The 22,904-nt window shown below is 34.7% G+C and overlaps 2 protein-coding genes across 2 annotated transcripts; one reads left to right on the forward strand and one right to left on the reverse strand.

Moving 5' to 3' along the window:
* Window positions 1-788: 788 nt before the first annotated feature.
* Window positions 789-20,641, reverse strand: meng (serine/threonine-protein kinase meng-po). Its single transcript, XM_089258108.1, has 2 exons — window positions 19,887-20,641; window positions 789-2,967 (listed from the first exon to the last, which is right to left on the reverse strand). The coding sequence occupies exons 1-2, from the start codon at window positions 19,897-19,899 to the stop codon at window positions 1,619-1,621; spliced, it is 1,362 nt and encodes a 453-aa protein (XP_089114234.1). The 5' UTR covers window positions 19,900-20,641; the 3' UTR covers window positions 789-1,618.
* Window positions 15,781-16,903, forward strand: LOC115563297 (uncharacterized). Its single transcript, XM_030386037.2, has 3 exons — window positions 15,781-16,221; window positions 16,286-16,694; window positions 16,770-16,903. Exons 1-2 carry the CDS (start codon window positions 15,920-15,922, stop codon window positions 16,692-16,694), a joined length of 711 nt encoding a protein of 236 aa, XP_030241897.2. The 5' UTR covers window positions 15,781-15,919; the 3' UTR covers window positions 16,770-16,903.
* Window positions 20,642-22,904: the final 2,263 nt, after the last annotated feature.

Consider the following 22,904-nt stretch of genomic DNA (forward strand, 5'->3'; position numbering starts at 1 on the left):
AATAAACTAAAAGCCCTGACCGCCGCTGACATTAGCCTCTGGTCAACCTTCAACGACAGAGAGAGAGAGAGAGAGAGAGAGAGAGAGAAGAGAGAGAGAGAGAGAGAGAGAGATAGAGAGGAAGAGAGATAGATATAAACTATTGGCAAAAATCTATAAGAAATCTATTCTAAACATTGAATAATTAAAAATTTTAGCAAAAATTAAATTTTGATTTTGGTTTTTTTTTTTCCTTCTCGTTTTTAATGCGTCAAATAATAAATATTTATTGTTAGTTTCCATTGTTGTTGTTGCTGCCATTGTTGTATGCGTCGTAATTTTCGCTAAACAATGTGCCACATTTAACAACAAAGCGAATTTGTTTTTGCACAAATTTTTATGATGGTTGTGAAAATGTTTAGAGAAACTTTTGCTTTTACGACTAATATCGTGGGCAATAACTATACTATGTATGGAGATATATAATATATATTTATTATAATATATATTTCAAATAAATATAAATAAAAATAGCCTGCGGTTATCGTTAAAGCTTTGGAGGTACATTAAACAGTTCCAACTTTTAATGGAGATTTTCTCTTAAATTCGAATAATTTTAATATGTAAAAGTAAATAACTAAAAAATAATTTAGTCGGGAAAAAAGGAGAAGAAGCAGCCAGACCAATTCCGAACTTCATTATATTCTGCTCAGAAATATATCTTAGTATAGACCTATTTGCTGTAGAAAGTAAATATTCAATAAATTTGTTTACATTTAAAAGACGTTTCAAAATAAACTCAGTTGACGTTTCTCTATATATTCATATATTTGTTTTTGCTATCATTCCGTGTACATTAACTCATATAAAAGTAGTATAGCATATCGTATATAGTACTCATAAATACGTACTCATATATACAAGATCGTACACATAGATATAGATAAAGATACAAGATAAAGTCTAGCATAAACATAATATATAATCGTATAGGGTTTAGATATAATCGAATTACACATAGTTAAGACAACACTTAGCTAATAATTGGTCACATATAGTATATAGATTATAGATATATATCGTTTACTCTTGCTCTTAAGTACATATTAAATTCTAGATAATTGCATTAGTTGGTATCGTATATGACGTATAAAGTAAATAACGCGTACATCACACATATATAAAACTACATACATATAGATATATATTTATACATATTTAAATATAAACCATCGTAGCGGAAGACTAGAAAGGTAACACTAGTGGAAAGATTATCCGTTGACGTGTTTTGCTTTTACTGGATATACAAAATATCTACTAAGTATATCAATTTAATACCCCATTGGGTTTATTTGGTACAAATTTCTAATAATTATGTAGTTTCTTCATATGCATAGCAAAATTCGTCTATAGGTATTACATTTTTTATATAAATATATAATCAATTTTGGTCCATTTGAACCAAATAACAAATTTTTGTTTGGCTTGAGAAGAGAGAGAGTTCTCAGTATAAGCCATAGATCTCAGAGATCTCATAGATCAGAGATCGCATAGGGCAGAGATCTATTAGACTAGACATCTAATCAATCTCCTAGATCTTATAGATCTGAAAAAATTCTCTTAGACATATCGCAGCTCTCTACATTTCCAATGCATGCAAGCTTTCTACTTCCGGATCGAAGCTAGCGTCGCACGTGGATAGCCAATCCCAGACGCGCTTTCGCACCATGCCCTGATCAATGGGTACGTCCAGGCCATAGCTGGACATCATGCGCTTAAAGCGCAATTTGTTCTCGTCCCCAGACAGGCGTCCCTCTCGCTGATTCAGATAGATGCACGAGTCCTGATCCTGTGGCGTGGGCGAGATCAGCGTGGCCGATTTCGAGGCCGAGATGCGACACTCAACCCAGCGATCCTTCATGTATTTGTTCACCTCGGTGATCTTGCACCGTTCCTCTGTATCGTGCGTCAAGTACTTGCGGAAGCAGCGCATCAAACGCGGCGAGAAGCGTCGAAAGTTCTCTGGTACCTTGGTCGTCTTGCGCTGCTCGTATTTCATGAAGTTAGCATACGCCGGATCCTTGACCCAATCGGCGGATAGCCAAGGCGGATTGCCCGTCAGAATGTTGTACAGCAAGATGCCGAATTGCCAGGAATCGCTGATGGGCAAGCACTGGAAGCGCTCATTCTTGATCAACTCCAATTGCTCGGGCGGCACACAGCTGGTCCACGTATGCTTCACCTTGTGCACGAGCAGACCCTTCTTGGTCGTTGCCCCAAAATCGCATAGCTTGACGCGTGTAAAGTCCGGCGTAAAGACCAGCACGTTCTCAACCTTAAGGTCCCGATGCACCAGATTCTTGGAGTGCATGAATCCCAACGCCGAGCTCAATTGCTCTGCGATCAGCTTACAGGCCGTCTCATGCAAACCATTCGGTCCGATGTTCGAAGCGAGATCTCCGTATGGCGCATGCTCCATGGCAAACACGTAGTAGTCCATGGTCTGAAAGGCCACCGCATAGGCGCTGAGTATGTGATGGTGATGCGATAGCTCGTAGTTGTAGTGGAACTCCTTCTGGAACTCCTTGATCGTGGTCAGCTCGGCATGCACCGCCTTCAGCACCACCGTGGTGTTGGTCGGCCGGTGCCGGCAGAGCAATATCTTGGCGAAGCAGCCCTCGGCCAGCGTCTTCTCGATATTGTACTGATCGGCGAATGTCATCAGCGGCAGCTCCACATCGGGTATCATATGGATTTGACCCCCATCGTTCTTGTCCGGCTTCTTGTAAATGCTGCTGCGTCGACTGACCGATGCCCCAGGCACCTCCAGCCGGCCGGTGCTGGTGCTGGTCGGCGTCAAGGGCGTGCTGCATCGCTTCTGGTTGTTGTGATTGGTGCAGGTGCTGCTGTTGTTGTTGCTGTTGCGGCTGTTGGTGCTGCCGCCATCGCCGAACGATCGACGCAGCCGGAAGGAGAAGGAGCGTTTCTCTAAAAGAAACAAGAGGGAAAAATAATTGTTAGTAAAAAGTATGGACAAGGAAATATATATACTAGATTTTTAGAATTAGGTAAAAAATGAATTATATATAAGCTATATATCTACTTAGCTTTATATTTTTAGTATTTTATAGTATTCCCTAGTAAAGTCGTGAGCACTCTTATATATTCTTTCTTTCTTAGCGCATTTCATATTTCATTTCATGATTTATTTTTATTCAGTATCATTTTGAACGATTTTTAGTAACATTATATTCCATTCAATTTTGGCAGTAAGGAACGAATTCCAATCGATTAAAATGATATAACAACAAGATTATGGCTAAGAGAAAGTTAAGATGAAAAAAACTTCTTAGGAAGAGAAGATTTTTTCATTAAATCTTACAATTCTTATGCATAGAAAATAAGGAAAACTGATATCTTACAAAATACTCAGATTGCCAACGATATTCCTCTATTCCAGAATACATACAGAAATTTCCAACATATCCCAAGCGTAGTCTGTCTTTTTAATGCCATAAATTGTTTTCCTAAATGTTGATTGAAATGAAAATGTGTTTCACATGATATAAAAAATCTACAAAACGATTTAAGGAATGCTAAAAATGTCTTTGAACAAAAAACCACAAGAAGAACCACAAGAGACTGAAAATATGCTGCTTATCAAAAGTTGACCTTAACCTGTTGCCCGAAGACAGGTGCATGGTATCAAAATCAGTTCTTTTTGGTTTTTCGCCTGTCCAATAAGCTATCGCCCGCGTCTCACATAGAGTAACAGAAGTGGGAAAATATATATATAGGTACGGTATCCAGATATTTCTATATATGTATACATATTCATAATTTTTGTTTATGATTTATAAGAGACTTTTGATGTGAACATGTTTGCTTTTAGCTTTTTATGTGCCATTTTGTTGTTGATTGGTTCGAATTTTTAACATAGAAAATCGCTTTGTTTTACAGCCCTCGAATGGTGTGCCACGCCCGCGCCCACATCGACGCCCACACGGAAAAAATAAACTCAAATGTCGCCGCGTTGTCTGATCTGTACAAGAAAAAAAATCAAGAAGGCAAAAAAAACTCAGGGAAGAAATTATAGAGCAAAACCTGCGCAAATCTGAAGTATCATTCGGCTATGGACGTCAGACACTTTTCATTTTGATTTTCTTTTCTTTTTTTGATTTAGTTAGTCACGAATCGAATTTTTGGGAATTCTGAGAAACTGTTTTTAATATGTTGCCATTCGATTTAATATATGGCCAGTGCGGAAAATCATTTGATTTTCGCCATAAATGAGACAGCAACTCAGCAGACAGCGAGAGTCTGCCAGAGACCTGGAGACTGGAGGCGCGATCTGAAGCATTTATAGGGCGTGATGTGATTTGAGATTTCAGATTTGGAAAATTGTTTTTCGCTCGTTCGCATTTACATTTTTTGTCGCCGCCAACACACAGAAATTAGGTTTCGTTTCGGGCTTTTTCTTGCCATTTTACACAGCTATGAAAATATTTGGATTTTCAGACAAATTAATGGTCGATCGAAGAAATGTTCAGGTTTTTCTTAGATTTTTTCTATTTCATTTCTTTTCGAAAGTATGTGTAAAATGCATTGATGGGGCTATGAATTTACGGCTTGATAGGGAAATCGTGTTTATGGTTGTTCGGCCAGATAAAGATACTGTGAATTACGAGCTGTTCAAAAATTGCGAATTGTAAATGGAATTACTAGAAATAAATTGGGCGTGTATTATATATGTGCATATGTGAAGACCCATATCATATTTTAATCTGCAATTATAGATCGGACAGACAAATCGATATATCCTGTAATTCGATTTTCTCTTCAATCTATGATCAAATTCTAATCTACTTATAATCTTTATGTATATTTATGAATATTAATCAATAAATGAATAATAATAATAAAATGCGTATTAAACTTGTGTGTTTTGGCTGAGATAGAAGAGAAGAATTTATGCGAATAACAATACAATAAAACAAAGTATATCTCAATTAGTCAATTAGCTAATAGATCAATCATATAATGACGTGCTATAAGCACACACACACACACACACGCATTTGCGTCACACTCACTCACAAGACAATGGCCCACAATCTGAACAAAATTGAGCCCATTAACCCGGCACAGCATGGAGACATCTGTATATAATATCTATATAGATCGGCCATTGAGTGAGATCTTTAGTACTACTACTCTAGTTTTTTTCGATTTGAATTTCTATTTCCGTTCCAGAATTGATTGGCTCGAGGCCAGGGGCCAACAAATCCCGGTCTCTTGAAAAGAATATAGGGAAAACAAAAGCTAACGAAACTAATTATAAATCATTAAGAACCATCAGCCAGCGGCTAGCGGTCAGCCGGCTGCGTGTGCTCATAAATCAAACTTTCACTTTTATTTCGAACCAAGGAGCCGCACGCCCCCACCGCCCACCTCAACAGGTCCCGGCACGGCACAGCTGCTTGGGCATATGAATATAACACAAGTGGAAATACGTTAAGCCAATTTCAATTATTTGGCCAACAAGCAACAAGACCACAAAATAGAAGCGCAAACACTTTGCATGCCAAGAATAGATGCCGTCAAAAGGGTCAACGGAGACGAGCAAAAAATGCATTTTTCGTGCTGCTAAAATTAACACAAATTTCCTTATAAATGAACTGAAAAGCAATACCAAAACGGTGGGCCAACAAATGGACGGACAGCCGGACAGACAGACGGACGGATAGTTAGTTTTGAATTGTGAAATGCAATTGCACAAAAGAACAACAACAACTAGAAATGGAAGAAGAAGAGAATGGCGTCAGGAGATCGACCTGCACTACGCATGAGATATACTTGCGACCGTAAAATCCAAAACGCAATAGAAGCTATTCGATTGATGGAATATTGTATACTCTTTACATACAAAAATTAGAACGTTTTATTTGAATTATAAATTAATGCTTTGAAGCTATTATAATGTTTCAAACTTGTTATAGAAAGGAATTTAAATTAATTATTAATTGCAATTATTTATTTGCTAAGTGAAGAGAGCAAGTAAATTAAATTATTAAATAATTCACTTTAATCAAATTATAAAATATTTAATTGAAATTATTAAATTAAACTAATGAGGAGAAAAAATTGATGTACTACTATTTTCTTAATTTACTTATTAAAATTGATGATATTGTAAAATCATATTAATATAATGAGCACATAAAATTCGTAAGTGAAATCATTCCAAATAAAGCTATTTATTTATAATTTTTTAAAATAATAAAATAACAAATTAATCTATAATTATAAATGAATATTAAAATTACTTTTTAGTAGTAGAATAGGATAAGTAAGTAAAATAAAATTATTAAATAATTCTAAAAAAAATCAATGAAAATCAATTTAACTAAAATTAACAAAAAAAAATTGTATATATATTTGGATAGATATTCTTAATAACTTTTAACTAGGGCTCAATTAAATTTTGCTGTTGCCTTAACTGAGGTGTCGCTAAGCACATCACATAGCTATGCTAACCCATTCGGTTGGCATGAGCAAATGGCACAATATATATAGGGTAGGTGGCACAGCATCAAATTGTATGACTGACTGCCAAAATGACTGCGCGCCGGCACCCCGCCCGACACCCGCCTGCCCCCCTACCCCACTCTCGCTGTCTCTGTATCTCTCTCACGCTCCGCTCACCTCTCCAATCGTAACGGGGCTCCTGCTATGGGGTAGAATTCGTTTTCGGCCCTCGTCTCGCCTGCTTGGCAACCCGCTCGCCACAGTTTGTGACTTTGGGGGCATTGCTGACGTCAATTGGCGAGTCGTTGTCGGTCGGCGTGCCACATCTACACAACACACACACACACACGCACACGCATGCAGTGTTAAATGTGTATGGATGCTGCGAATCAGCCGCGCGGGCGTCTTCCAACGAGTTGTAGTTTTATTATTATACAAATAATACCTATGGGCACGCACATATATCTGTATATATAGATATATATAAATATAGCTGATTTGCTGCTAGAAGTCGGGGGCAGTATAGCACTTTGGCCACAATCAAATGATAAATTGGCCAAGTCAGAGCACGTAACGCACTCTACAGACGTCGGCCGTGCTGTCTGCGATATCGAGAAAACCAATATATGTATATATACATATATACAGTATGAGTTGGCATATATACATCCATAGCATATCTATGTTACAATTGATATTTCTCTGGTTTATGGCGCAATGCGATTAGGTTTTCATCTTTTGATGTGGCCGAGCTCATTAAACATTGATTCAACATTAGATCAGACAAAAAAGAGATCATTTTAGTATAGTCTAGCATATATGTACATATATATACCAAAGATGTTTCCACTTGGTCTTCTTGCTCTTTAAGTACTCTCTATTTACAGCACAAATTGTTTACACTTTTTTCGAATTTAGGTCAACAATAAAAGTTTTTTGTTACATTTTGAAAAACAAAACATTTTGCTTTGTTTTTTTTTTCTGGTTCTCTTTCTAGGGATTACGATTCTCTATGTTTCGATAGTAATTGTTAGGGCGATTACGATTACAATAACGATTACGATTTCAGCAGCTAATTTCTATTTATTGTAAATTTATTTGTACTTGAAAAAGTTTGTGGCTTGAAGTGTGAAGGATTTTGATAAATTTGACCAATTTATGATAAATTTTCAATAGAACTAACAAGATGCGTGAAGAATAATATTAATTGAGAATGAAAGTTTTCATAAATAAAAACATATTTCCAATTTATATCTTATATTTATTTATAAACAGCCAAAAACCTAGTTCTTTAAATTTTAGGCAATTAATAATGCCAACATATTGAAAGAGTTCCGAGTGGCTAATGCATTAGCTACATAGTAAAGATCAATAGATTTCTACACCATAAATAAACAAATATGCTATAGATACTGTAAAAACTATATTGAAATTAATCAATTTATTATTTAATTAAAATAAATAAACAAAAATATTACAAATGTTAAGAATTAAAATTGTTTTAATTCATAAAAACTTGTATTTGAATGTAATACATATGTATATTCAAATAACACATCTATTGATTAGTCACTATTATAATATAGCTCTAACCACAATTAATTGCCAGACAAAGTCTTCCGTTTGCGCACTTGCGCCTAGTAAAAACAACAATATAATAAAATCAAATATCTAAGTAGTATAAAGTGAGTGTAAAACGAAATTTCCGTTGCGCCCGCACAACGACAGCAAGTGAAAGGAAAACAGAACAGAATAAAAACAATAAAAATACAGTAATAAAAAAAATAAATAAATAAAACAATATAATAATAAGCAATAGAATGAATAACAAAATGAGCTATATATAAATGTATAGAAAAAAATAAATAAATATGTATAGAAATATATATAAATGTATATAAGTATATGTGTGATTTTTTCATGCGACGCAAAGTAGAGTATGTAGAATATATATAGGAATATACTTATATAAGTACATATATATATATGTATATCTAATTGATTTTCTTTTTGTTTTCGGATTTATTTATAAAAGCTCGTATAATTCTTTGATTGTTTGGCCACTGGGTCCAGCAGGCGATGTCTGAATATATTTTTAGCAAAAAGAGGCGTGTGCACAGTATGGATAGACGACAGCGCTCCAAGTAATAGCGAGGGAGAGAACCAGAGAGGATAGAGAGAGAGAGAGAGAGAGCTAACTTGACCTGGCCTAATCTTTCGAGACACTTGCTCAAAACAACAACAACAAGAAGAAGAACTGACAAGCGGCCCTGCATCAAGTGCATGTCAGGGCTAATGAGGCCTCAGAGAAATGCTACAAAACTTTTCACACTCGCCGACAGCAACAGTGACTGCTGGCAGTATACAACATATACATATATGTAGATTGTACGTATACTTACGTACGTACATGTTGTTGACGCCCACGCGGCGCTTTATTTTCCATAATTTATTTAAATAGTTCCGCTTTAATGATATATTTAATGTTTGTAAATAAATTTGTTAAAAATAGTACGCGCCTAAAATCAGCCGCGTCGGCAGCGGCAGCGGCAGCAGCTATAGCTAAAATTCGAAAATTCTTAATTACGCGAAAAAAAAACAGCAGAAAAAAATAATAAATATAACAAATTTCAGTGTTGTAAAAGTAAAAAATGTTGTTGCTGCCGGTTTTCAAGGTAAGGTCAAGGCAAGCGCCGACGCAAAAGCCAAGCGAAAATATATAAACATTAATCAAAAATGTAATCATAATATTATAAGGATCGTAAAAACTGTTGAGAAGGCTTACAAATTGTATTACACGCCAGCCGATCAACATAAATTATATTTCTGATTTATTAAAAGGGTCGCTGGAAGAGTCGTTGAACGAGCGAGCTGAGGGCACCTGTTGCGGGCAGTGTTCGACTTGCAAATACGCTGAACTGGATATTTTAAATTATATGTAGTCATACATAATATATGCTTCTTGTATGTAAACTGTATGGAAGATGATTTGTTCGATTTGATTTGATCATATTATTGATATTGAAATATTGTTAAGCTGAACTTTTCTACCTCAATCTTTCAACTTAAAAATAAATGAATGTTTTCCGTAACATAAGTATACCCCATACAGCCGTCAGTTAGCAGTATCACTTGCCAAAATAGTATACTATATTTGAGGGTCGATCAGTTGTGGCTAAAGAGCCAGAAAAGTGGAAACACAATGAACACAAATAAATAAAAATAAGTACAGTGCTTAAATAAATAAATAAAAAGCTGTTGAAACAATTGTTTTGTGGTGGGTGCACTGTTTAATCTCTGCTCAGTTTCGTGGAACACGCGGAGTATTGCAACAGACGTAGATAATTGTAAGTAATGCTAATCATAATATTATGATTGCAATTCCCACTAACCTTGCGCATAGCTGACGTCTTAAATCAATTTGAAAACAGATCATTTCCTCAATGCTGCCCACGAAACGGATGTGATTAACTAGATTCGGCGTGATTAAGTGAGCGAAATTTATGATTTGAAATTAAATTTGTTGCGATTGAAAATTGAGTCAACAGGAAGTTTAGACTGAGATGGAAACGTATACAAAACTTAGGGTATCTACCAGCTAGGCACCCCCAGTTTGAGAAGCTCATATATCATCCTTGAGTCACACTTAAGTACTTGAGATCTATTTCAAGAATGATTCTCTGTGCACGCCAGAAAACTTTAAGGAATTTCCTTTTAATATACTTATATACCACTTGCTAAACCGATCTCATTGAAGATCATTTAGCAAACGAAAAAGCAATAAAAACAACAAGCAAATTGTCAATTCAATAAACAGAAAAATACATTTCGAAACAAACATAAAGAAAAACCAAATACTAAAACAGAAAGAACAACGAAGAAAACAAATAACAATAACAAATTCAAGTGAAAACAAGAAAAAACACAATAGCTTCAACAACAATCACGTGCATAGAGTATACAGGGTATATATAAATATGAGAGAGAGAGAGAGAGAGAGAGAGGGGAGAGAGATCTGTCAAATACATAGGCGAAACCTGACAAAGTTCTTGGCCGGCTATTGGCACCGGCTGAAGCCGGTTTCTATGGGGCACTCCAACTGCGTCGCAACAATTACTGGATGATTACTTCGCCTTGATTAGCATAACAATTAGAGTTTATCGATTGCTAATGCTGGTTCTATATCTATATATCATTATGTAGCCAGTTTGAGTCGCTTTTATGGCTTTGCCACCCTCACAGTTTTCCATCCGTTTTTTGTCTTTCGGTACTTTTCCAAGCAATGAAATCAAAATATATTTTTGGATTTTTAGCTAAATTTTGTGTCATCCTTTTCTGTGCGTTGGTCTGGGCCCAGGTACATAAATTAGCCCAATAATGTTCAATCAAATATCGTGCGAATAGCCAACAGATATACACTCGTATATATCTATATACATATATATAAATATTTCTTTATATCAGCTACTCAGCTACTTAATACTATATAGAATTTTCCTTTCATTTTGTTGTTTTTTTTTTTTCCTTAACTTTTCGTAGACTTTACTTATTTGCATTTACGTCCTCATGTCATGTGTGTGAGCGAAAATTAATAATTTATTAAATAAAGAAGCAGAAGCAGCCGAAAAGTATATAAAAACAAAAATAAAATTCAGCACTCAGGAGGAGCTCAGGAGATGCCAAAGAGAACAGAGAGAGGGAGACAGAGACAGAGTGTGAGTGAGTGAGTGAAAGAAAGACAACACAAAACACCTACGCAATATTTTCCACGTCTTTCCACGACAGACGAAAATAAAATTAAAGAGAAATTTTCAGTTAGGATATGAACGGGAATTATGTATAGCCGTCAGGGCAATATACCTACATATAGAGCAATCAAACCTCTATCATCATCAGGTGGCAACAGTTGACGTCTAACAATATTTATTATTCTAATTTCAATTAGAAACAAAATCTGCAGAAGATTTGTGCACTTTGATTGCTTTCGCTTAATATTTTTGTGGCTTATTTATTGCTTGTCAAATTTTGGATTGGCTTTTCGAAATTATTCTTAATTGAAATTTTAAATTCGCTATTTTCCATATATGCACATTTTAATAATATCCATAATTATGTTTATTTTAAAGAAATATGATTGAAAAAATAAAACATGAGTTTAATTATTTACTTTTGATTAGATGTTAGAGTTATGTGGCTTAAAATATAAATATAAATAAATTTATAATAAATTTAATATAAAATATAAATATTAATCATATGGCTGTTATGTCAAGTAACTAGACCTCTTTGAAATTATCACAATTTATGAATTATAATTCTGGGATTCGTTTAGTCATGTGCTTTGATCATCAGTTATATTCTTAAATATATAATAATTTTAGTATAGAAAAAAATATTCAAAATCATAATTAATTTATAGACTTTATTTGCTTAAAGGCTTAAGATTTTTATAAGTTAATAAATTACAGCGAAATGGGCTAGAAGAGATTTGTTAATAAAATGTTTGAGATAAAGACAATTTCGTTTTATTTATAGCATTTATAATATACATATATTGTCTATAAAAAAAAAGTACATTAACATCAGCAGTTAAAGCTAGGAATTAGTCAGCTTAGTTCACAGAGAACTTGCTTCGGCTTTAGCCTTGACGCTGCTCAAACAATAAATAGGTTCTACAATAAACAATCTTAAAAATATATAAATTAATAAAACAAATATAATGTGCACATTATCAATGTTTAATTCTTATAATTTTTAAGCACATATATTTTTATTGCGTGTCAATGGCAAAAAGCGCGTCACAACGCAACGCACAAAGCGACCAACGGCCAGACAAACAGTTGGCCAAAAATCGACGAGCAGACCTGTTCCCAATGCATATATATATATATATGTATATATAGATACAGATACATATACATATACTTTATCTTTTGGTTAGCCATAATATTTCTCGCGCCGACAGGCGACGGCGACCTTGTGCCACGGCTCAACGCGTAGAAAGCGAAAAAGTCAAAAAAAAAAAAAAAAAAAAATTTTTGAAAAAAAAAGAGAATAGAAAATATTGAAAAATCCAACAAAATATTAAGAAAAACTACTGTTAACATTTGTCAAAATTATTTTCACTTTAAATGCATACAATGTGTATGAATGTTTTGTTTTCGCTGCATATAAACAAGATTTCGATTTGCTTCTGCTGTTTGTTTTGTTATGGTTCAACGCGTCGTATGCGCAACGTCTGCATAGCATTTCGGCCACTGGGGAACTGCACGAACTGCGATTATTTTACATTTTTTATTATTTATTTTTACTCTCATTTTTATGGCAACGCATTAAAAATTAAATACCAATCTTTTTATGTTTGGTATTTTTTTTAGCTTCAACGCATTAAAAATAAAATTAGCATAAATCAAGTTTGAAGAGCGAAACAAAATAAAATCTTGTTTGACATTTGTCCATTAAAATGAGACTGGGAGGACCAGAAACAGTGGAATGGCAAGACTAATAGAAATTTACATTAAATATTATTTAAATAATATTCATTAAAAATTTGCTAAATGTTATTGTAAATGTTATAAATTATTTATTTATTTATTTATCAATTGTTACAAATACATATACATAATTTTATTAAAAATATAACAAATAATATTAAAAATAAAAGAAATATTTAGTCATTAGTTTATTATTTGTATGATCTGAGTTAAAACTTGATTTTACAAAAATTCTATTTTGCGTCTCTCAAGAAAAATAAAAAAAAAGTGGAAATGGAAATGGAAATCAACCAACAGAAATTGAATATCAACCCTTTCATTATACCATTCCATTACAAATTCAATTACAATTCTCATATTTCCACAGAAAATTGGAAATAAAAACTCTTTTAAGATTCCATTAATTTGAGACACAATGGAAATTACAATTCGCTCAAAAAGTCTCTGCATAAATCGAGTTAAGCAATTGAGGAGCTCTTAGCCCTTGCTGCGAGAACTCAACTATTATGGGTAAAGACAAACATTTCAAGCACCGGCAGCAGCAGCAGCAGCAACAGCAGGAGGAGGAGCAGCAGGAGAAGCAGTTCGCTGCAATTAAGCAACTGAATAGGTTCGTTGGACTTCAAGGGGCTAACAAGAGCGAGCGCTCATAAGGCCTGGCACAGGCGAATTCGCCATAACTCGTTGAGTAAATTGCATAAAATACGCGCTGAAAGGCCGGCAATCAAAAGCCAACTTACACGAAACGAATGACAGACGAGACGAACGGACGGGCAGACAGACGGACGGGCAGTTGGACAGCTAGAGTGGCCCATTAGCTGGCGCTGATGATAAAAAACAGCTTGGGCACGCACGCACACTATCTCTATCTCACTCTCACACACACACACATACATGTAGACAGACAGACAGACGTTTTATGTGCGTTGGCTTACAGCAGCGAAGACATCGCGCATACGCCGCGTGCTCGCCAAGCAAATGCCAATTAAAATTCATAAACAAAATTTTAATTGAAATGTGTGCAAAATGTGCGTCGCTCTTGCCAATTTCATTTCCATTACTCGACATTTCACTTTGATTTCAATGCAGAGGGCATGCAGAATACGTAAAGTGCTTTGTAGTGAAAGCGGAATAATTTCAATTCAATAGAGAAATGGAAGAAACTCTATAAGAAAATTGACATTGAATTGGAATATTCATAAGCTGTAATCACTTTTAGCTGAAGATTGCAAAATCAAAGCAAAGTAGGGAAAGGTGTCGCCAGACGGGTCTGCTCAGCTAGAAGGTCTAACTTGGAAGGTTACTTCAATAATAATAAATAATAAATAAAATAATATAATAATAAATATAAAATAAAATTGCAATTTAATATATCAAGTATTATAGCTTATTAAATTTCAAATAAAAACTGTATTTAGATACTTTATAAACAAATGCCAAATATACTACCCTATTAGTGCATAAGCTGATTCGCATATCTACCTTTGGCATTTCTCAATAGCTATTCACTTTTTTTTCTCGATTCTTTACCATATTTCGAATTTATTAATTAACGCGCGCATTTAGCGCCGGGTAAACAACAATTTATTTGTTTATTTGAATAATATTGTGAAATATTTAGAAATATTTCATAAATACCATGAGTAATACTATTGAGCGAGGTGGGCGTGGCAAGTTCAAATTTCCGTATAGCCCAATACTGTCTGTCTGGCCATATGTTGCCTGCCTATTTATATATACATATATAGTGTCTACTGTTGAAATGAGATTTCAAAAACGGCAATTGGCTTCGCACTTCATAAATGCCCAGCGCTCTCTCTCTCTCTCTCTTTCTCTCTTGTTACTTGTGCACGCTTTTTATTATGCATATGGATGGCCATATATGAAAATTGGCCAATTTTAATTACGTTTTTCGTTTCGCGTGTGCACAAATCTTTTTGTATTTAATTGAAATCAATCAGAAGAACTATTCGCTGCTTGGCTGGCTTTTGCTACCCAAAGACATACATTAATCTGTCCTATAGATCTATGTATGAGTATATATGTATATTTGTTTAAATTGGCCATCACATGCTGCTACAACATGACGTATTAGTGATTTATTAATTGTATTCGACAAATCTATTTTGAATCGATTTATGTGAATTGAATTGACATTTAGACAAATACCCTGTACATCTATGTTATCCAATGGGACATAATCACATGCTAGCTAATGGCTGATGGCCAACATGACGTATACGTTATGTATGAAATGCAGTTGAGTACAACAAACATATTGTTGTGTACTAAATGAATATTTATATGCTGTAGGTATTCTGTATACCTGCAAATTCTGGAATAAGCCAGGATGACAAACTGTTCTAATAATCCTGAGGTATATGTGAATGCAATAGAAAAAGTGAACAGAATTCATATTCATTATAGTAGACAAACGTCAATGTATGTGTTTATTATCGACTTTTAGATATTGCAGATACCCTGAGATTTGAGATTGATTAAATGTACGATTGCTGTACAACCGAGCGTATGCGTGATATATTAAATAAACTAAATTAAATTAGACAACAAAATGATTGATGTGTATTGAATTGAATATTTTATTTAACAAATTCTCTGCTTATATAAAAATCGCATAAAATGTCATATTTATTCAACTCTTCTCCTTTCATCACCGAAAAATCATTGACAAGCCACAAATTAATTTAACCAACAAATTCGCCATGAAATTGCTTTGATTCTAATTGATTTCGCAGAATTTACATTTGCCTCTAATTGGAGCTAGGCTAAAATCAAATATTATTCATGCATAATTTGAAATATGTATTATATAATATGCCTTGTCTAATTTGTCCTTTGACATGATAAATTTATGTCTAAAACTTTCACAAATAACACAAGAGCCACAAATTTGAATAATGTCAAATGACGATGAGGCCCACTTGACGCCCCAGCTGAAGGAGCACTATGAGAAGGAGGCGGTAATTTTGGGTATGTTAATGGATATGGAGAAACGATATTGCGACTTCTATCAGTTCTATCAATGCGAATTGGAAACACAAAAGATTATAACCGAAAGACTCTGGCTACTGACTCAACGATATTTGATATTGATTAGCTCAGCGCCCGGCTGTCGCTACCCCGAGGTGTATACGCTCTCCGCCGAGGAGTCGATAATCAATGAGTATGAGGAAAAGTTCGAGGTGATGCGATCATCAAAGTAAGATGTTAACCTTTATCTATACAATGCACAATATATAAGATATAGCAACATCCCATAATAGCAACAGCATGAAGCATGGCATTTTGAACATTCATCTGGAGTGCAAAAAGTTCTATAAGGCCTACGATCAGCTGGATCGCAGTCTAGAGACGCCGTTCATACTGGGCGATAAATATCATCGCAGCATCGAATCGCACAAGCTCATGATGATCGATATATTCAATTATTACTATGCGGCCGTGCTGAAAATGAAATGCTATTTGCATCAATTGGATCCGATGAGCCTGGAGAGTGTCGAGGACTATCGCGAACTGCTCAAGGAGGACAGCTCGAATGAGGAATTCGCTGAGCTCGTGATGAGCACATTTGTCTACTGCAAATGCCTCCAGCCCGCACCCACCTGTCCCATCAAGAAGCTCAAGTGCAGCCATAAGAAAATCGAGGATTTGACATATGTTAGCCGAATATAAGTGAGTCGACGACTGTCATTATTGATTAAGGTTCCCAGGTCTAATAATAATAAATGTACTTATTTATATTTTCAGACAGCAGCGCCCTTGCCATTGCCCTTATAGATCTTACAGCTTAACGCAGTCATTAACTTGGCCATTAACTGTATTATGTCTATTGTCTGGCCTCACATTAAATGTTATTAAAAGCTCTCAATGCTCCACAATAATTGTTCATGTATTTTAACTGTACTTAGTATACGAGCAGTGAACTCTCCCCTCCCCTACCCCCCCACCCGAATTCATCTTTCGTCAGTCTGTCAATATTGTTTGTCTCTCATTACAGAGCAATTTCCATTCAAGTTTTATTTTGCATTTGGTTTATAATTTCGTTCGCTGTCGCTGACAGCGATTTCCCTGTGAACTTTCTGGGTAAATGTCAAGTGGAAATGCGTAGATTCTGGCAGCAGCAAATGATTACGGCGAAATACGGGTGTTTTAGAGAGTTGTTGAAGGTCATCTGATAATTTACGCTTCACCTGCTAAATTAATACAAATTGGTTTACAGCGAAAATAAATTGCCAGATAATTATGTTTAAATATGTAAATTTATTGCAAAAATTTAATGTGAAAAACATCGAGTGGGAGTACAGACTGACTGCTTGCTTTTCATGAAAGCATTAAGTATTTAACATTCATGCCTGGGCTTGCATTTTCTACTCTATCGAATAATGTTCTATTGCAGTTAACTCTTTTATTTCATTGTTGTAATAAATAATAATACAAAATGTTAAAATTAAATATTTGTGGCTTAGTATAATAATATTTTTTAAATATAAATATAGCCAAAATATTCATTCTTGATTTGTATAAATTTGGAAAATTAAATATATAATAGAATTTTCAATCAAAACAAAAGTTTTCTTGAAGAGGTTTTCAAATGATACCATAATAAATCGTTTGAAAAAAAATAAATACAAATATAATATTTCTTGTTTCTTATTATATATCTTATTTCTTACTTAGTGATATTATTTTTGTAAATTTGAAGTAATATAGCCCAAAGACAATTTAAAGAGCTAATTTAGCTATACAATTTTGGTAAGACTTTTCTCATACCCCCGGGTGTCTAGGGTAATTTCCATTGTACGCTTTGACATTTGAAGCTGCCGAAATGTTGTTTAAAACACTGCTGCACCGTGTTTGTTTAAAACAATGTCCTTTTTGGTGCAGAATCGATGGCCACATTCAACTCTGAACTTTTGGCTGACGGCAACAAGAAATTCTGCTGTGTGAACAGAGGCTTCTGAGCGAGCAGCCGCAGCAGCCGCAGCATTGAGCAGCATATCAAGCGTGTTTAACAGGAGCAAATATATACACACGCACGTACACACACACACACACACAGAGACAGTTGCAAAGACAGTCACAACAAATGGCATACAAAGTAGCAGCATTCAGATGAAAAAGGAAAATAGAATTGAGCACTTGTAGCTGCCGCCTACACACCAACACGCACACACACACACACACACACACAAACAGCCACTCCTCCCGCCTCTCGAGCAATGGCACAACGAACCCATTGAGGCAAGTGGCTGCCAACCACGCCCCAGCCGCCCACGCCGCAATCAGAGCGCATTTGTATCTGAAACATGGCCCTTTGAGGTGGTCGAAAGGACACTGCTGTCGTTCAAGGATAACACGTTGGACAAGACAGACACAATCACGCCCACCCACCCACACACACACACACACAGTCATATTAAGTATATGCATAGCGTCTCTATAGGATATATTTTTAACTATAGCATAGAAATCAGTGGCGTCGCGTGCGTCATTCGATTAGAACTTAGGACACTGACTATATATATTATATGTATATGTATGTTTTTTTTTTCACTTTTCACTGGTTTTATTTATCTTTCGTATATTTGGATAAGCAGTATTAACGTGCTCCAAAGCTCTAGACCATGTTTATCATAATGACGTCGTTTGACATTTTCTTCACTCTGCCAATGTGGAAAAGCGCAAAATTGTTGCTGTTGTTGTTGTTGTTGTGCGTGCTGAGTTTATTTTTAGCGCGCTCGCAGCTAGGATAATTGAAAAGCAAGCACAACTGAGCAGCACACAACAGGATATGGCAGCACCCATTGTTGGCCAACGCCCTCATATCATATTAATTGAAAGCAAAGGCAAAGGCAAAGGCAAACACAGAAAAAAAGGGAATCTCTGCTTCCAGTTTTTCTACATAATATATTGTTAAGCGGCTTTAATTGAATCTATTTATAAAGCATTTTCGCCTTAATGGTGGGATTGAATAGCACAGATTGAATTTCAGTTTAGCAGAAATCAGAAAGGGCAAAAAAAAGGTAGCTCAGGATCAAACCCAAAGGGCGACGCGGATGACCAGAGGAATTTTAATTTTAGCAATATCCCAAGCGGATTTGTATTGTGGATTAGTTTACAAAAGATCAATTTTATACTAAATGTTTATAAATATATTTATATGTGAGTATATATGTTAGCAACACAACTTATGTTCCCTAAAATATGTTGGCTTTTGATATAAAAACTTTAAATTAATTACGAATTAAATCTTATATATTCGAAAATTGTTAAAATTATTAATTTCTGCCGTCTGTACAAGTTTTTTCGTATTTAAATATTATTTATTAACTCTTAAAAAAACTGAACATTATTTTAAATAAAAATTTAAAAATTCGATTTTTTATTAAATGTTAAATGTTTTTTATTTAATTATTTGATTGAATTTTTGCAAAGAAGAGACGGCGTTCTTCAAAGAATATTATTTGATCAATATTACATATTTTATACAAACTCAAAAAACTTAAAAAAAAAATTGAAAAATCGATTTCATACCAAAAAAAATTACATTCATAAACACTTTCCCATCTCGTGTCTAGCATGGCCAACAAACTCTATTTTAAAATTAAAAATGATACTCTATATTTAAATTTCAAATTTAAACTTGAAAATACATTATTAAAATATTATATATTTTAATATTATATAATATATATTATTGAATCCCAATTGGCTATGAACAAAATCAAAACTTAATTACTTTCAAAAGTATTTCCATTCATTTATCTACAATATTTCTCAATAAATGCAATTTTTTCTATAGTAACATATGAACTGTATACTAACAATATGAAATATATAAAAAGGTTATCGGTGCTTACTTACCAATAGTACCCATTTCTTGATCTTTGCAGCAGCTGTTCTTCGCCTGCGCAATTCCGAAATCGATTTGTAAACCCACTTTGGATAGATATATATAAATTATTTTCAGTTTTGATGCTTTTTTATAGCAAGCTGAAACTCCTTCGATCAGCGATTGATAGAAATGTTTTTGAGATTTTTTATTTGTAGGTTTTTGATATTTTTGAATGGCAACACAGCAAAGTGCTATTGGTCGGTCGACTAGGGCGGGTGGGCGTGTTCCACACACAAATTATAGTCACATTGCAAAGGGTGTAAATTTTTGTTAGTTTAAATTTTTGCTTATGTTTTTTTTTTTTATTTATTTTTTTATTCAATTTGTAAAATTGACAATCTCGTTTATTTCCAGGTAAAAATTTAAAAGCGCGGCAAATAGATCATGAAAATTTGTTTTGTTTTTATTATATTTTTTTATTTTTGCTTAAGTGCAGCAAGAAGTGCGCTGTGAGCGGTCACGATACGCGGCACTCACTGAAATAATACACAAAACACACAGAAGCAGCGAAAAGACGTGACAGAGACAGAGCGCTAAGAACAGAATAACGAAAATAACACACACGTCCACACGCCTGGAGTTTACCGTTATGAATGTTTTCGCAGTTTTCAAGCACAATGAATTTGTATAAATTTGTTGCATACGTCGCGCTCGGCTCACTTCGGCTCGGAACACTTCGTTCGTTTAGGCGCTCGTGCGCATGGATATTCGGCATTCGTAAACATTTCGTTCGGCCAGTGCAGAACAAACACTCAGGCCTTGCTCGTTGTTTGCCCCCTAGTCTTTCTATCTCTCTCTTTCTCTCTCTCTCTCATACGTCTTGTAATGTTGTTTAACAGATAATTTCCATGTTGAAGAGCAGAAGCTTTGCTGTTGTTGCTAGAGAGCTTTTTGTTCACGCAAAGTTGTCTTGCGCTTTGAGTTCAATGCATTGTGCGTAAGTTTTGCATTTTAACACAGGGCAGGATTTAAGTTTAGCGAAGGTACTGGGCGCCTTGAGTAAATAACATTAATGGGTCTTTTTATAACGTACGTTATTAATAAAAATTAACTTGACCAATGAATATGTATAAATGATTAAGTATTTCATATACAACAGTATATAAAATGTTAACATATAAAATATATATTGATTTTGCCAAAATTAGCAAACATTTTACAAATCTACATTACGGAAATATTGTAGCTAATTTCAGACCTATCTTTTGAATGACTGAATGATGGACCTAAAGAACTTTATATTAGAGACAACAATAATATAAAATAATTAATATTTATTTTTGCAAGTATTTAGTGGAATAAAAATATGACTTAATAAAATCATTAATTATTTGTAAATTTATATGCAATAAATGTATGTAAAAATATTTCTGTATTATATATTCACTTTATTATTTTGACATACAAAAGATTCTATTAAAAGTGTCTTACGACTGCGTTCAATTAAAAGTTTTCAACTTTTTTAATAAAAATTATTGTCCTACTCTAGTAAGCAGAGTTTCCATACTCTCTACCCCGCCTCTTCTCTCCCTCTCATTCTGTCTGTCATTAATTGCAAACACCCATGACCCCAATACTAAACTTTAAAACCAAATCCGCCTTAACTGTAAGTCGGAGTTAACTTTATATAGTGGGCTTGACAAGCAGCGATAAAGCGCCTGCAAAACTATTTTTAAACTGATTTTATTACCTCAGCGATTGAAGCGAAATTAATTACCTTTCCACTCACAACAACAAGAGGAACTACAAGCTTTATCTCCCGCTCTACAGAGCTAAATACCGAGGCTATGTTTGCAAGACAATATAAGCAAAGGATTTGCAAATAAAGAAAGAGAAGAAAAGGAAAAGGAAAACTTCAACAACACGCAAGGACATGAGAAGCGGCACACAACAACGTCTGTATGGCTGTGTCTGTGTGTGTGTGTGGGCAGCAGGTGTTGCCACGTGCACCGTGCCGAAGCAGCAAAAGTTACCACCTTAGCATAGAGCAAGTCGCAACCCGGCCGCAAATTAAGTTTTGTGGCTGAAGATGTCCTTGAACCAAATACACAAAGGCCCAACGAACATTTAAAAAAGACAACGTCATACGGGTAAGGACAGGTAAGACATCTACCTCCACCCACATGGAAACATAATCGACTGACGTAAAACCTGTCTCCAATGCACCCGCCCGTTTCCCCTCCAGCGATTACCCCATTTACTTGCGGTAACAGTTAACTTGATTATTTTGCAAATAATTGAAAAGGCTGCCATTGTACAAATTGCGAAAATAGACAAGAATCACACACACATGCACACACACATGCAAACACACACTCACATGCACACCCATGCACACCCCTACATATCCCTTTTCGCCTGAAGCTTGCCATTTCCGGTTCGCGATTCACACGCTCGGTCGAGCATTCATATGAGCCGCGTCTGACGACAGCAACGGCGTTGACGTCGTCACCAAAGCCAAATGCCATAAGCCAAGAGCACTGTGACGACAACAACCCAACAACCCAACACCAATACCAAACAACAAGGATACAATAACAGCAACAACAACAACAATCGAGTATCGCGCAAAACATGTTTTGTTTTTTTTTTTTTTTTTTTTTTTGCTTGTGGCTCTAGAAGAGATTACTTTACCCAACTTTTGTATATGGTTTCTATTTTTGGATATATCAAAGTTCCTTTAGAGAAATCTAAATTGTTTTATACGATTGCCAAGTTTAAGTTAGAACGAGAATCTTTACATGAAACGGCAATTTATAGTCCGTTGTTGAGCTTTTTATGTAATTTGAATATTTCTTAAGTTAAAGGTTTATATATAATATTAGTCTATCAAACTTCTTAAATTTTTAAGTTGATTTGCAAGTTTCAAATTTGGCTTAAAAAATTCCTTAGTAAAACATAGAGTCTTATGCCGCTGAGAATCCTATTATTTACCAAAACTTCTCAATCAATTATGAGTAATAATTAATAATTCATAATTGTTATAG

This window comes from Drosophila navojoa, chromosome 3, assembly GCF_054131105.1.
Source record: "Drosophila navojoa isolate 15081-1374.11 chromosome 3, UAZ_NAV_1.0, whole genome shotgun sequence".
In the NCBI taxonomy this organism is placed as follows: Eukaryota; Metazoa; Arthropoda; class Insecta; order Diptera; family Drosophilidae; genus Drosophila; species Drosophila navojoa.